Source organism: Rhincodon typus, chromosome 18 (assembly GCF_021869965.1).
Source record: "Rhincodon typus isolate 14 chromosome 18, sRhiTyp1.1, whole genome shotgun sequence".
Taxonomy (NCBI): domain Eukaryota; kingdom Metazoa; phylum Chordata; class Chondrichthyes; order Orectolobiformes; family Rhincodontidae; genus Rhincodon; species Rhincodon typus.
In genome coordinates, this window is record NC_063349.1 from 20,690,168 (window position 1) to 20,703,686 (window position 13,519).

Consider the following 13,519-nt stretch of genomic DNA (forward strand, 5'->3'; position numbering starts at 1 on the left):
CTCACAGAACAAAACACATCCTGCCCACTCCAGGCGTGATCACAGCCATTTTTAAATAATAATCAGACCCCTCACCAATATCTGTACTGCTCCTCGATTGGAATGGTTGCCCTGGACTCTCAGGTCCTGGGCCTTACAGGTACAAATACCTAAGCATGACTGCTCCGACCAACCAACTGGCCAAACTCAAGCCCTGAACCAATATTGGAGGCTACCCATGACCTACTGTGCTGGGACCCCCTGATCAAAGACATCTCCCTGGACTTTGAGGACACCACACTTAGACTTTGAATCATATCCATACACTTGCAGCACAAGGTATAATTGGCAAATACATGTCTTGCAGATGGCCCAGATGTAAAACCAAGGGAGCATTTTGTTACTCAGCAACACGTCCGTTCCCTTGATTGATAACTGCTGACCAGCATAAGCCACCCTGGCATTGTTTGCATTAAACTGCAAGTCAAGGCTGGTGAGTCATTAAGTGCAGCTAGACATCAAAATGCTCATTAGGCAAGACAAGGCAGGGATCAAAGCTTGGATCTACTCTTGAGCATCCAAGTAAGCACTAGATGATTGTATGCTAAGACAGTAAGCATGCAGCCCAGAGATTTAACCTTGTCCGATCCATGAACTGGGTGCCAGTTCCTTCACACAAAATGCCCCTTGCAGCAACATTCTAACAAATGTTGTTTGCCAAGTGTAGCATCATCGGACAGAAGCATACTTCAAGTAGACTGGAGATGTACCATGTTTGGAAAGGATGTCAGTGCCAACAGATGTACAGCTGCTGCCAATGAAGGTGCACCTTGAGAGGTTGGTGCCAGGTATCCAACGTGGAGGCTTCGCGGAGGAAGTGGCTAGTGGGAGCCGGAGCCATTTCCCTCCTGCTCTGACTTTCACATTGAGAATTCTCAGTGTCTAGTTTCTATCCAACAGGTGGTAGAATAGGAACATGCATGTAATGAGGCAATTTTAAGTGATAATCAGCGTGAGAACAGCAATAATCGATGATAAATCGGTCTCTTGCTGCTCACCAGCAAGAATCCTATTTCAATATCTGGAACATAATTAGAAAATGTGACTTCTTGTGCCCAACACTGACAGGGCCCATATCATTTGGGGCCTGTGAAGGATCCACCCCATTTATAACTCAGCTTTACATTCTTAAGATAAAATCATCCCAATGGTTGATGAAACTAGATTACTTCAAAAGATATTGAATATTGTGGAGTACAGGAGTTGAAAACCAGCTAGATAGGAAGCAATTGTGAAGAAGGTCTCTATTTCACCAGAAATATTTTGAATATGTTTAACATATAAACCAAAAACTGAACTGAAGTCTTTTAGATGCTAAATAAAAACCGAAAGAACTGCAGGTGCTGTAAATCAGGAACAAAAACAGAAGTTGCTGGAAAAGCTCAGCAAGTCTGGCAGCATCTGTGAAGAGAGATCAGAGTTAATGTTTCGGGTCCAGTGACCTTTCCTCAGAACTGGGCAGACTTTCAGATTTTGATCCTGGTAAATCAGTAAGGTCCAAAAGCTTTCCAGCAACTTGTTTTAACGCATGGAATTGCTTCACATTCACACCAAACTCTTTTATCTTATCTTAAAGTTTGCTAGAACACAGTGTTGGCAGAACACTCTTCACAGACAGCCACAAGACAGATCTATATGCAACCCAGACACAGTCAAAGCTTCCTTTGACTATAAAAGGCTTGAGTAGACTGCAGACAGGAGACACATATCTAGTCTCATTCTTAACAGTATTTTTAAAAATCTATTTATAATCTGAAAGGGATGAAGCCTTCATAAGGATGCAACTCCAATTTTTAATTAGTATCTGCACTAGTCTGAATTATGGATAGGTCCAAAATATGCTTTAAAAAATGCAATTTTACAATGACATTTTACAGATGTAGTCTACTAATGCAGACAGACAACTTAGGAAAGGAAATAAAGAACCAACACTATACAAACAGCAATGTGATCAGAGACTGGAAAAAGGTATGCACAAACATATGGCTGTCATTTGGATTATCAGAGTTGATCATTCCATTCCCAATTTCAATTATTATAACACTCTCTCATTTAATACAGTTAGCAATTTTAATGCAGGGTTAAAATAATTGGTTGAAGGTTCTTGTTATGATAGTGTGCTTGATAACAGGTAAAGTATATTCATTTAAATGTCTGATTATGCAACTAGTCATCACAGGAAGTGACGAAGTCGTGTAATGTAGTCACCATCTTAACTGATTAGTCTACATGTCAGGAGTGCTAAGAAGAAACTTCTACCGGAGAGCTGTCTTAAACCACTAAGTCTACTTCCAGATCATTTATATTAATCTAGAATAAGCTAATCTAGTAGTTCTAAAATTCAGATGCTTTAGTGCATTGTCAGAATTAGTGTTGTTCAGCCTCGAGTTGGCTCTTCGCAGGGAAAATTTACTATCCTATCTACTGCTCATAGCCATATACATTTTCATACATGAAAGCATCCAAAGGTAGAAGTCCTTGGGTAAATACATTTCCGCGACACCTCATAATGTCTTTAATTGGAAGTATTCCATCTCTTCCCTGACCTACACCTCATTGATGGCAGACAGCATCTAGAGAGTCAGGAGGAAAGTTACTAGCTGCAAAATTCCCAGCCCTTGAACTGCTACTGTAGCCAAAGTACTAATATTGATCAGTTTCTGGTAAATGTAAGGATATTAGGTGAAATAATGCCACTTAATGCTGAACATCAATGGTTGGATTTTCTGCTGTTGGAGATGGCTCTTGTCCACTTATCAGCTCAAGCCTGAATGTTGTCCATGTCTTGCTGCAGATGGATTCTGACTGTTTCAGTATTTGAACAAAACAACTAAAAAGTACTTTTTGCTCAATTACTTGCACATGAACATTCAGGCCAGGCAATTCAGTATTGGATGTCATAGTTATTGAACCTCATCATGAATAACAAGAATTATCTAGGTATCAAGATACTGAACAGATAATTATGCCCCTGAATTGAGAATTTTCAATTGGAGTGTGGTCATTGGAGTAGTACCATCCATTTTATTCTGAGCAGTTTTGAAAAAAATGCAATATATGGACTCGGCACATCCGTTCCAATTGTTCATACAAGTTTTATTTATTTTTACCTTTTAAATTCACTTGTTTGCCAATTAATTTTGTTGCCTGACAAAAGAAAGTTTTCCACTGGAGGAAAGCACGAACAAAAAGTATTAAGTTTTCTGTCTCTACCAAGGTAGCACTTCTAGATTTATTCTAACTACATTAATATGTCAAAAAAATAGATGACCAATGGAAAAACATTTCATATTGAAAGCACTCCCACATATTTTGAATACTGAACATTTATAACATCAATATGAAAATAATCTCATTTACCAAAATTTAACCTTGCATCGAGAGGAGCATGCAAGAAAAATACTTTGGCAAGTAGTCAGAGACAGAGTGAAATTGAATGGAGTGGATTAGAAATGGTTCCAGCTCTATTACATGGAAAGGACCTCGCTGTTTAGATCACTACCTCCTTGGTAAGGACAGATTCAAAGTATCCAGTTAATACCTCTGCCATGCCCTGCCTCCACATACAAATTCTTTTCTAGTCCTCAATTTGCCCAATTTCTCCATTTACCATTCTTTACTATCTTTGTGCTTATTCAAGACTTTTGAATTCCCCTTTATGGCTGCCACTCTTTTCTGATAATTCTTCTTTGCTTCTCCAATATGATTTTTCCCATCACTTCTGAACCTTTTGTTTTCTTCTTTGTTATCAATTGTATTTTCTATGACACTGGTCATAAGCACACTATCTTCTTAATATTAATTTCTAACTGCTTTCTCATTCAGGGAGCTCTGGATTTTTTTGTCCTACCTTTCCTTTTGAGGAAATATGCCTTGACTGTACCTGAACCATCTCTTCTTTGAAGGTAGCTTATTGCTCAGTTACAGCATTTCTCACCTTTCATTCTAGTCCACCCAGCCCAACTCCAATCTTGTCCTAATGCAGTCAGCTCTCTACTTACTAGTTTTCTTAGTCTAGATTGGCCATTGTCATTCTTCGCCATCTTCTTAAACCTAATGATCCAATTATCAAAATCCCCTAAATGCTTCCTTGCAGTCACTTAATCTACTTGATCCACCTCAGTATGAAGAATTTGGTCCAAAAGCACATCTTTTCTTGCTGGACTGGATACAATGCTGTAGGCAAATCTACTGAACAAAATCTTGAAATACTTGCTCCTTACTGCCCCTTACACGATCAGTATCCCAGTCTATTGTGGAAAGAAAGTCCTCTATTGTAGTTACTCTATAATCCAAATAATTTCATTGCTGATGTGTTCATCTACATCCTTCCAACTAATTGGTGGTCTATAGATTACATCAAGCAATGTAACTGCACCTTTTATATTCCTAAACTCTAGAAAAATTGATTTTGTACTTAAACCTGCTGGGACATACTCTTTTTCTAGCACTGCATTGTTCTACTTAGATGTGAGTCCCACTCCTCCTCCTTCCCTTCCTTTTTTATCTTTTGACTACCGAACATCCAGTTCTTCTCCTTGAGCCAAATCTGTTATTATCACTACATCTTGCAATCTGAATCTGTAATTCCACAACCTTATTAACCATATCTCGTGCACAGTAACCTAATTTAGGCTCCATTACTTCCTCCCTTGCTCCTATTTCATCTATGAATTTGTGTTATCTGTCTCTCCAAATGCTGTGTGCACCCTGATATTCTTCTTTAACATGCTCTCTTGGTTCCCACATCCCAGCAGCATCACGACACCCACAACGAACCCAGTCCCAGCTCTGTATGACCCATCTGGCTTATACAAGTGCAATCTTCCTCAGAGCCAGTGCCAGACTGTCCCACAAAAATCAAGTCTTCCCTCCTGCACCCTCTTTCTAGACAAACATTCATCTGCCTTATTGTTCTATTTCTGTTCTCACTTGCATGCGGCACTAGGAACAATCTGGAGATTAATGATAGAAAATATAGTAAATAGAACCAGGAATAGTTCATTCTGCCCTTTTTGAGTCTGCTCAGCTGTTCAACACAATCATTGTTGATCATCCAACTCTGTACCCTGCTCCGGGTTTCAGCCTGAAGGAGAGAATCATGGGAAAACAGGATTATATCCAGTACAGCACAGTGAAATAAACATGTTGGTAAGAAATAAGCTTAGCAGTGCCACTTCTGTAGAAAGTAGGATGTTTCCAGACAAAGGTATTCAGTATTGCAAACTCAAGCAATTTGGCCCAGCGCCAAGACAAAGGGAACAGTCAGCAGTTGAGACCAAAGGTTATTTGCAGTATAGGAGTTAGTTACATTAGCATACACACAGGAAGGAACAGAAAGTCAAAAGACCAAATAACAGTCAGCTATAAGATCAACCTGGCCACTGTGATGAGATAATGCTAGATGATTACTTCGAGCAGTCACAAGACAACAAGAGTTCTAACAATCAGACTAGATCACAGTGAGAGTTTAGATCAATGGCATTCGCTAGTGTCTTTAATTTATTAAATTATGATGAGATTAACATGGCATGTGGCTATTGTAATGCGAGAATATATAAATATATCGAATTTAATTGGGACTGTCAGAATGCCTTCGAGACTGCCTCCAGAGAGCTCACCCACGCTGCGTTGGTAAGGAGCTCCAAATAAAGAGCAATTTGTGCTGCTGAACGTAGGACTCATGACTCCTCTTTAAAATCTCTCCCCAACACCTTCTTTCAAAAGAGAACTTGCCCAAACCACAGTGAAGCACCTCTGCATCTACTTCACAGCTCATCTTCCAACCCAGCTGCTTTGTCTTATCTCCAACTTTGCAGATATTACATTTATTTCACACACGTGCAGCAGGTAATCAGGAAGGCTAATGGCATATCGGCCCTATTTCTAAGGGGTTGGAATATAAGAGTAGGGGAGTCTTACTGCAACTGTACAAGATGCTGGTGAGACTACATCTGGAGTACTGAGAGCAGTTTTGGTCCCCTTATTAAAGCAACGTTATTGCAGCAAAGGTGGTTCACTCGGTTGATTCCTGGTATGGTGGGACTGGCTTATGAGCAAAGGCTAAAGAAGTTGTGATTCTACTCATTAGAATTTAGAAGAATGAAAGATGATTTCATTGAAACATATAGAATTCTTAAGGGGCTTTACATGGTAAATGCTGAGAGGATGTTTCCCCTCATGGGTGAGTCTAGGACCACGACGTATATAAATTTACTCACATAAAAGATGACCCCATGAGTCTTGACCTTAAAAAGGAAACAATTGTTTTTCTATAGCTCATGAAAAATTTGACTCTAATATTTCAGGGATCAAACACCATGGTGATTATTAATTATTATATTTAAGTAAATTATAAAAGAATCTTCAGAGTTTCTCTCTGCCAATTCCAGCAGCAATCTCACAGCCAATCCACAAGGCTAACCAGTGTCCTCCTGATCCACCATAATGCACTTCATAGCAAGAATACAGTTCAATTCAAAATAAAAATTGTGGCATTCGCCATGAAGACTAATAATTGTATAGCAACAGGAAAACTCAAACGTTTCCAAGAAAATAATTAGAGGCTAGAGAAAGATACCCAATAAACTAGAAATTAGAGAAAAAGACAGAGCAAGTGACATCATCTGAAGAAACTTTGACAGAATGTATCAATGAGTATCAGCAAAATGGTCATGTTACCCACAGAACTATCAACTCAATATCCTCAGGTAAGTGAAGAACATTGCTAACTCACAATTCAAAGCATTTCAGATGGCGCATAAAAGATTCTTTAAAAGGCACACTTTTGTAATTAAATCAGTAAAGAAAACATTCAAAACATCTTCATAATGTCAATAAACTTTACCAAACCAACAAACAGCTAACAAGATTTGGCCACGTACGCACAAGATGTGGCTGACAGTGGTTCCATCTTGTATGGCAGATAGCAAAAATCAAAGCAAATGATGATATTCAAGTACAAAACTCTCAAGAAAAAATTTGGAAAGACATTGTCATCCATGTTCATGCAATGGCTGGATGGATAAAGGCTATTGCAAAAAAAAAAAAGGAACTATAGAAGTTTGGAAATTGAGACCATGAACACTATGCAAAGAAAAAGATTTGCTCATCTGCGACATATACCACTTAACCAACGAAGTAACCTGTGATGTGAGATCAACCAACATCAATGTGATACTAATTCTCACTGGGCATTTTGAACACATCTGATAGTTTTCGTAATGTCATCATTGCACAAATAATCAACCTCGGTATTATCAATGATAAAATTATTTATACTGTGTCAAATAAAATGTATGACATTTGTAATCTGGAAAAGTAAATAAATGTTAGAGAATTAATACAGTTTCATTACTATTACTAGTTTTTACTGTCACTTTGGACACATCAATCATGCATGAAAATTCCACAAAAGCATTACCCATGTCAAGGTCAATCTCATGATTTGGCCCTAAAACATCCCAAGTTGGAATTTTCACAGATCTATCCTGTGATTCCAATACAAACAGGGGTAGGAACAGAAAACATAGGGCAGTGTTGTTCCTGATCCAAGTCTTCCACCCCTGTTCAAGCACTGGAGGCCCCTATCTGCCCCTGTCTGCCCCAAGCATAAAGTACTCCAAACATTTATATTTTTACTGACTCAATACACTGAATGCCAGTCAGTCCTGTTATTCACCTTTCAGATGTTAATAACCTCTTCAAAGTAGCCTTTTGTATCATAGTTGTTTAGATCATCATACACAGATATGACTAAATTAGCAGTAACAAATATCACAAATTAGTAATTGGGACACAAGGTCTAAGATGCTCTTTGATTCAAACAGAATATGAATTATTGCTGTATTTTGTTATATATGATCAACAAGTCAGATCTCAAAATGAAATGTGGCTTAACAGATCATTTCTTTTTGTTTAGTTAGTTAACATGGTGGTTAATCATTGAGGCATATTCACATGAAACTGCAAATTTTCTTGAACAAACTGAGCAGTTTCAAGAAGACAGCTCACCACCCCTTCAAGGGCAACTAGGGATAGGCCACAAATGCTGGTCAAGCTCTCTTCCCATGATGGAATAACAAAAACCAATTATGTCATCTGTGGCATTCCCAAAATTGAAATGCTCTTACTGACTGTCCAAGTCTAAGACAACTGTCATTATATCATAGCTCTAATTAATAGATCAGTCAGGAAAAGAAATAGCTACACAAGAATAGAAATTGCTGGACAAACTCATTAGGTCTGGCAGCATCTGTAAAGAGAAGGCAGAGTTAAAGTTTCTAGTTCAGTGAGTCTTCTTCAGAAAGTATATCTGACCCCCTCTCTCAACAGACGCTACCACACCTTCTGAGTTTCTCCAGCAATTTGTTTTTGAGTAAGACTTCCAGCATCTAGAGTTCTTTGTTTTATAAAAGAAACAGCTGCTTTCATTCAACTCAAGTCAGTTTTGTTGGTTCAGGAACAAGAACAGTGAAGCCAAACTGTACTGGAAATTTTAAACAGTGTCTGACACATGGAATACAATTTTAACAGATAAGCACAATTATTCAAAAAAAAACACAGAAGTTGCTGGAAAAGCTCAGCTGATCTGGCGGCATCTGTGAAGAAAAATCAGAGTTAACATTTTCGGGTCCAGTGACCCTTCCTCAGAACTGATGGTAGCTAAGAAAATGTCGGTTTATATGCAGAAGATGGGTATCTGGAAGGGTAAGGATTAAACGATTGGTGGGTTTAGAGCCCAAAGAGAGAAAAGAGCAGTTGGATTGACAAAGGAGTTAATAATGACCTGGTTAGGAGGGCGAATAGCTGTTAATGGGACTGCAAATGACTAACAATAGGCAGTATGCAATGGCAGTCTATTGGGGAGGCGATGGCCTGGTGGTATTATCGCTGGACTGTTAATCCGAAACCAGACAACATTCTGGGGACCCAGGTTCGAATCCTGCTCTGGCAGATGGTGGAATTTGAATTCAATAAAATATCTGGAATTAAGAATCTAATGATGACCATGAACCGATTGTCGAAAAAACTCATCTGGTTCACTCATGTCCTTTAGGGAAGGAAACTGCCATCCTTACCTGGTGGTTGACCCTTAACTGCCCTCTGGGCAAATAGAGATGGGCAATAAATGCTGCCTAGCCAGTGATGCCCTCATCTCATGAATGAATCAAGAAAAAAAAAATAACAAGGCCTGGTGTGTAGGGTAGGGAGTTAGGACAGAGGAGAGTTTAGGCCCTCAAATTATTGCTTGCAAAAAAGTGACCCCAAGCTTGCAGTTGCCTGCCACTTTAGTACACCAGGCCTAAACTCTCCCATATCCCAGCACCCTACCCTACACACCAGGCCTTGTTATCACACAGCCTGCCATTACATACTGCCTATTGTTAGTCATTAGCAGTCCCATTAACAGCTATTCACCCTCCTAGCCAGATCATTATTGACTCCTTGGTCTATTCAACTGCTCTTCTCCCTCTCTTCGGGCTCTAAACCCACCAATCGTTCACTCCTTACTCCCTCCCTCTCCCTATCTTCTGCATATAAACCGACTTTTCGTAGCTACCATCAGTTCTGAGGAAGGGTCACCGGACCCAAAAATGTTAACTCTGATTTTTCTTCACAGATGCTGTCAGACCTGCTGAACTTGTTCAGCAACTTCTGTTTTAGTTCTTGATATACAGGAACCGCAGTTCTTCTGGTTTTAATTTTTTAAAAATTTCCCTTCCAATCTTACATTGTGCATTTCTATAGAGTAGAAAAGGGTCTTGTAATTGAAGGTCCAAATCCTTGGTAATTGGTTCAGTCCTGTTCTCCACATTAAGTCTATTCATGATGGTGAAGCCATGCCTTGGAGAAGCAGATCTAGAACCAAAAGCAAAGTCAGAAAAGCATTAATAAATAATTTTAAAATGACCACCTCCTACATAAAATCTACTTCTATTAGTTAACCCAAGTACATAGAAGTTATTCTGACAAAAAAAAATGCACGTACAAATAGAAATATGTAGATTTTCTTTCAATCAACCTGTTTAGACATGCTATGAGACACTGCTGAAGCAGGTAGGATTTGAAACTCATCCATACACTTGATGAAAAGCCAATCTGCAGTCATACTAAACATACTATGTCTGTTTCCATGCTGTATGACCCTAACTCCCAGTACAGGGGTAGGGACACTGATGCTATGCCATAAGCAGGCCCTTTAGTGTTCTCCAGAATCACTCCACAGCTTCGTCAACTGTTAAACTAGTTTATACCTATGTAATCTTGCTTTAACCTTGTCAAGGACTGGATTTGCTGGAGTGGAAAGTTAATAATCTCTAGTTCCCAATGTTGTTGAGTTTAAGCAAGTCAGAACATTTAAATCTCATGATTTGTAAAAATTCATTAATAGAAAGCAAATAAATTTGCTTTAGAATTTTGATAATTCTGCACTATGGATTAAGTTTCAAAACTGCATTGCAATCAGGTCCTGGTGCAAAAACCAGCAATCCAACAATATTTCAATGATTCCAAATCCTTTTTTCTTGTTGGTATGCCAACTAGTTCTATAATTCTGATGATTTTTTCTAAAAACAAGTGATATTCATAATCCAATCTTTGAGTTCAAAGTGGTCAAGTAGAGGCAAGTAAAAGCTAACACAATTTACAAGTATATGATTTGTAACAGGACTTGGGGGGAAAAAAACAAACTCGAGAGGAAATTCTAAACCATTCTCCACTCCATCACACCACCCAGCAGTTTTGTGGTGTTTTTATCCTACCTGTAACCTACAGTAAGAAATCTATCGCATTGTGTCTTCTGGTTAGAATAGCAGCAAAAGTTTCTTCAAAAACTGACAAAGTGAAAAAAAAAACTTATGTGAAGTACTAAACCTAAGTGCAAAACAGCCAATATCCTCATGCCAAACATTGCATACCAAGGCCAGTTTGGATGATATACCATGAAGTTAACACTAAAAGAAATACTTACTGTGAAAAATGATCTCTGAAAAAGAGATGGTGTATTATTCATGTTAGATATTGGCCAACAATCACATAGTCCATTCAGCAAGGGAGGAAACAAAAAAGCAGAATCCAATGACAAATATCTTTGGCATTGCAACTTCATTGTCTTCACAACTGAAAGAGATACATTAGACGTGTACACCATCAATCTACAGCAGCAGGATTTTCTGATTATACATTCTCCGAGCTGAATGCTGATAACCTATTGATGGAGTTGGATGAAGGAAGAGAGTGCTTGTAAATGTAGAAATTATTGATGCCTTGCTAAAGGATACTGTTGCTCAAGAAAATAAGAATAAGCAAGAAGCCTGAACAACTGGGTCCAAATGAGCAAGTGAAAACGACCAAATTCCCTAATGGGCTGTCATTTTTGTGACTTCACAATAGAACTGACATTGTTGTGATCAAATATGCAGTCAACAAAAAGCAAATCACGTTAATGAGGTACTTAATGAAAAATAATTGAACTTCGCATTGCATAGCTTATGCAGCGTTCATGCTTCAAAAAGTCTGATTTAAAATATATTGAATTTGCATTTGTTTTGCAGCAAAAACTTCAAATTGATACAGTCAGTACCTTGCCATGAGTAAACCTGAAAATATATATTTTTTTTAAAAAAATCAAGACGCTCAGGGAGGTTTAGTGAAATAATTTACTCAGTTTACAAAGCAAAATATACTCAAGTATAAAAAGTCTTAGGTGAAATGTTTAAAGTAGTTTGTATTTTGTTGTTTCATAGCAAGCTTAGATACCAACACTTTATCAGGGTACTGTGCTTTAACATAGGTGTTAAATTTTTTTCATATGCCTACTACGAAATTCAACTGCAGTAAGAACGGATGTAGCACCTAAGTTTCTACTAAGACTTCGAATGTCTACATTGTTGTATTCTGTTGTTTTTTTTGTTCCCTCCAATACTCAAAATTGCTAGCTCCAAGTAGGCAGTGTGTGTAAATTAACATGTGTTATTGACTGTGTTGAACATAGTCAAGCCTATTTACCAAATGCTTAAGACTAAAATACATGAAATTATGCGGACTTGATGAGCCAAAAAGCCTGCTTCAAAATCGTAGGGATTCCATGTTTTTCAGAGCTCTCTTAGGACAAGAAAAATATTGAGCAATTACAGATCCGCCTTTTGAAAAGTTAGACAAAGACAAAGACATGCTAAAGAAACTATTCTGAACTGTTAGTCTTATTTTCTTTACATCTACTTGATCTCATGTTTTAAAAAAAAAGATGAACTTCAATATTGTGTACAACTTTAAAGTAAAAAAATCTGTGTTTAAACTACACTGAAATCTCATGGCTTCAGGTCAAACATAAGCAAGGAACTCTGCTGCTGATTACCACATGCTGGAACACCTCAGCTGATAAATTAGTGCTCCTCTATGTTGAGCAGCACCAGAAGGACGCATTGAGGGTGGTACAAATGTAATCTGGGTGAGTGACTTTAGCGTCCGTCACCAAGTCACAAGCTAGGCAACACCACTACTGAGAAAGTTGGTTGAGTCCCAAAGAACACAGCTGGTAGACTGGGTCTGTGGCAGGAGTTAAGGAACCAACCAAGACTCAAAAAAAATAAAATGAACCATATCCTCACCAACGTGCCTGCCGCAGATGCATCAGAACAGGACAGTAGTAGAAGGAGTGACCACAACACAGTCCTTATGAAGATGATGTCCTGGTTTCAAACTGAAGATGCTTTTTGTCATGGTGTATGGCACTATTACCATGCTAAATGGGAAAGACTTTGAACAGATCTAACAACTCAAGACTAGGAATCCATGAAACGCTTTGGGCTATCAGCAGCAGCAGCTGAATTGTAGCCAACCATAATCTGTAATCACATGACCCAGCATATTCCCAACTCAACCAGCATCATCAAGCTAGGGTATCAGACATAGTTCAATGAAGCGTACAGGACAGCATACCAGAAGCTGCATCAGGCAGACGTAAGAATGAGGTGTTATTTGCGTGCCAAACAGCATAAGCAGGCAAGTGATAGATAAGGCTAAGCGATTCCACAATCAACGGATCAGACCTAAGCTCTGAAATCCTGCAACATTCATTGTCATTAATGATGTGGATAACTAAATAACATACTGGCTCTAAAAACACCCCCATCCTCAATGATGGAGGAGACTAGCACAACAGCTCAAAAAGGATAAGATGAAGCTTTTGTAACAATCTTCAGCCAGAAGTGCTGTAATGCATTAGCATCACAGATGCCAATTTGATTCATTTCACATGATATCAAGAAATGTGTAATAAGGTACTGTAAAGGATTGGGTCCTGACAACATTCTGGCAACAGTACTTAGACTTGTGCTCCAGAACTTACTGCACCCTTGCAAAGCTGTTTTAATGACAGCTAAAATATTGGCATCAACACAACAAAGTGGAAACTGCCCAGATATGTCCTGTACACAAAAAGTAGAACAAATCCAACATGGCTAATAATCATCAGTCT

At 38.5% G+C, this 13,519-nt stretch overlaps 1 protein-coding gene across 8 annotated transcripts in view; it reads right to left on the bottom strand.

Annotated features, from left to right (window-relative positions):
* dcp1b (decapping mRNA 1B) overlaps nt 1-13,519 on the bottom strand; it is an 88,862-nt gene that overhangs the window by 43,765 nt on the left and 31,578 nt on the right. For 4 of the 8 annotated variants that reach the window (XM_048607566.1, XM_048607569.1, XM_020529639.2 and 1 more), the window contains one exon: nt 9,773-9,900. The exons of 2 other annotated variants lie outside the window; for them this stretch is intronic. In XM_048607566.1, the coding sequence (XP_048463523.1) occupies nt 9,773-9,869 (97 nt within the window). In that variant the 5' untranslated portion in view covers nt 9,870-9,900. Of the gene's footprint in view, nt 1-9,772; nt 9,901-13,519 lie in introns of those variants that run through there. 2 more of the 8 variants (XM_048607568.1, XM_020529644.2) reach the window with 1 other exon arrangement.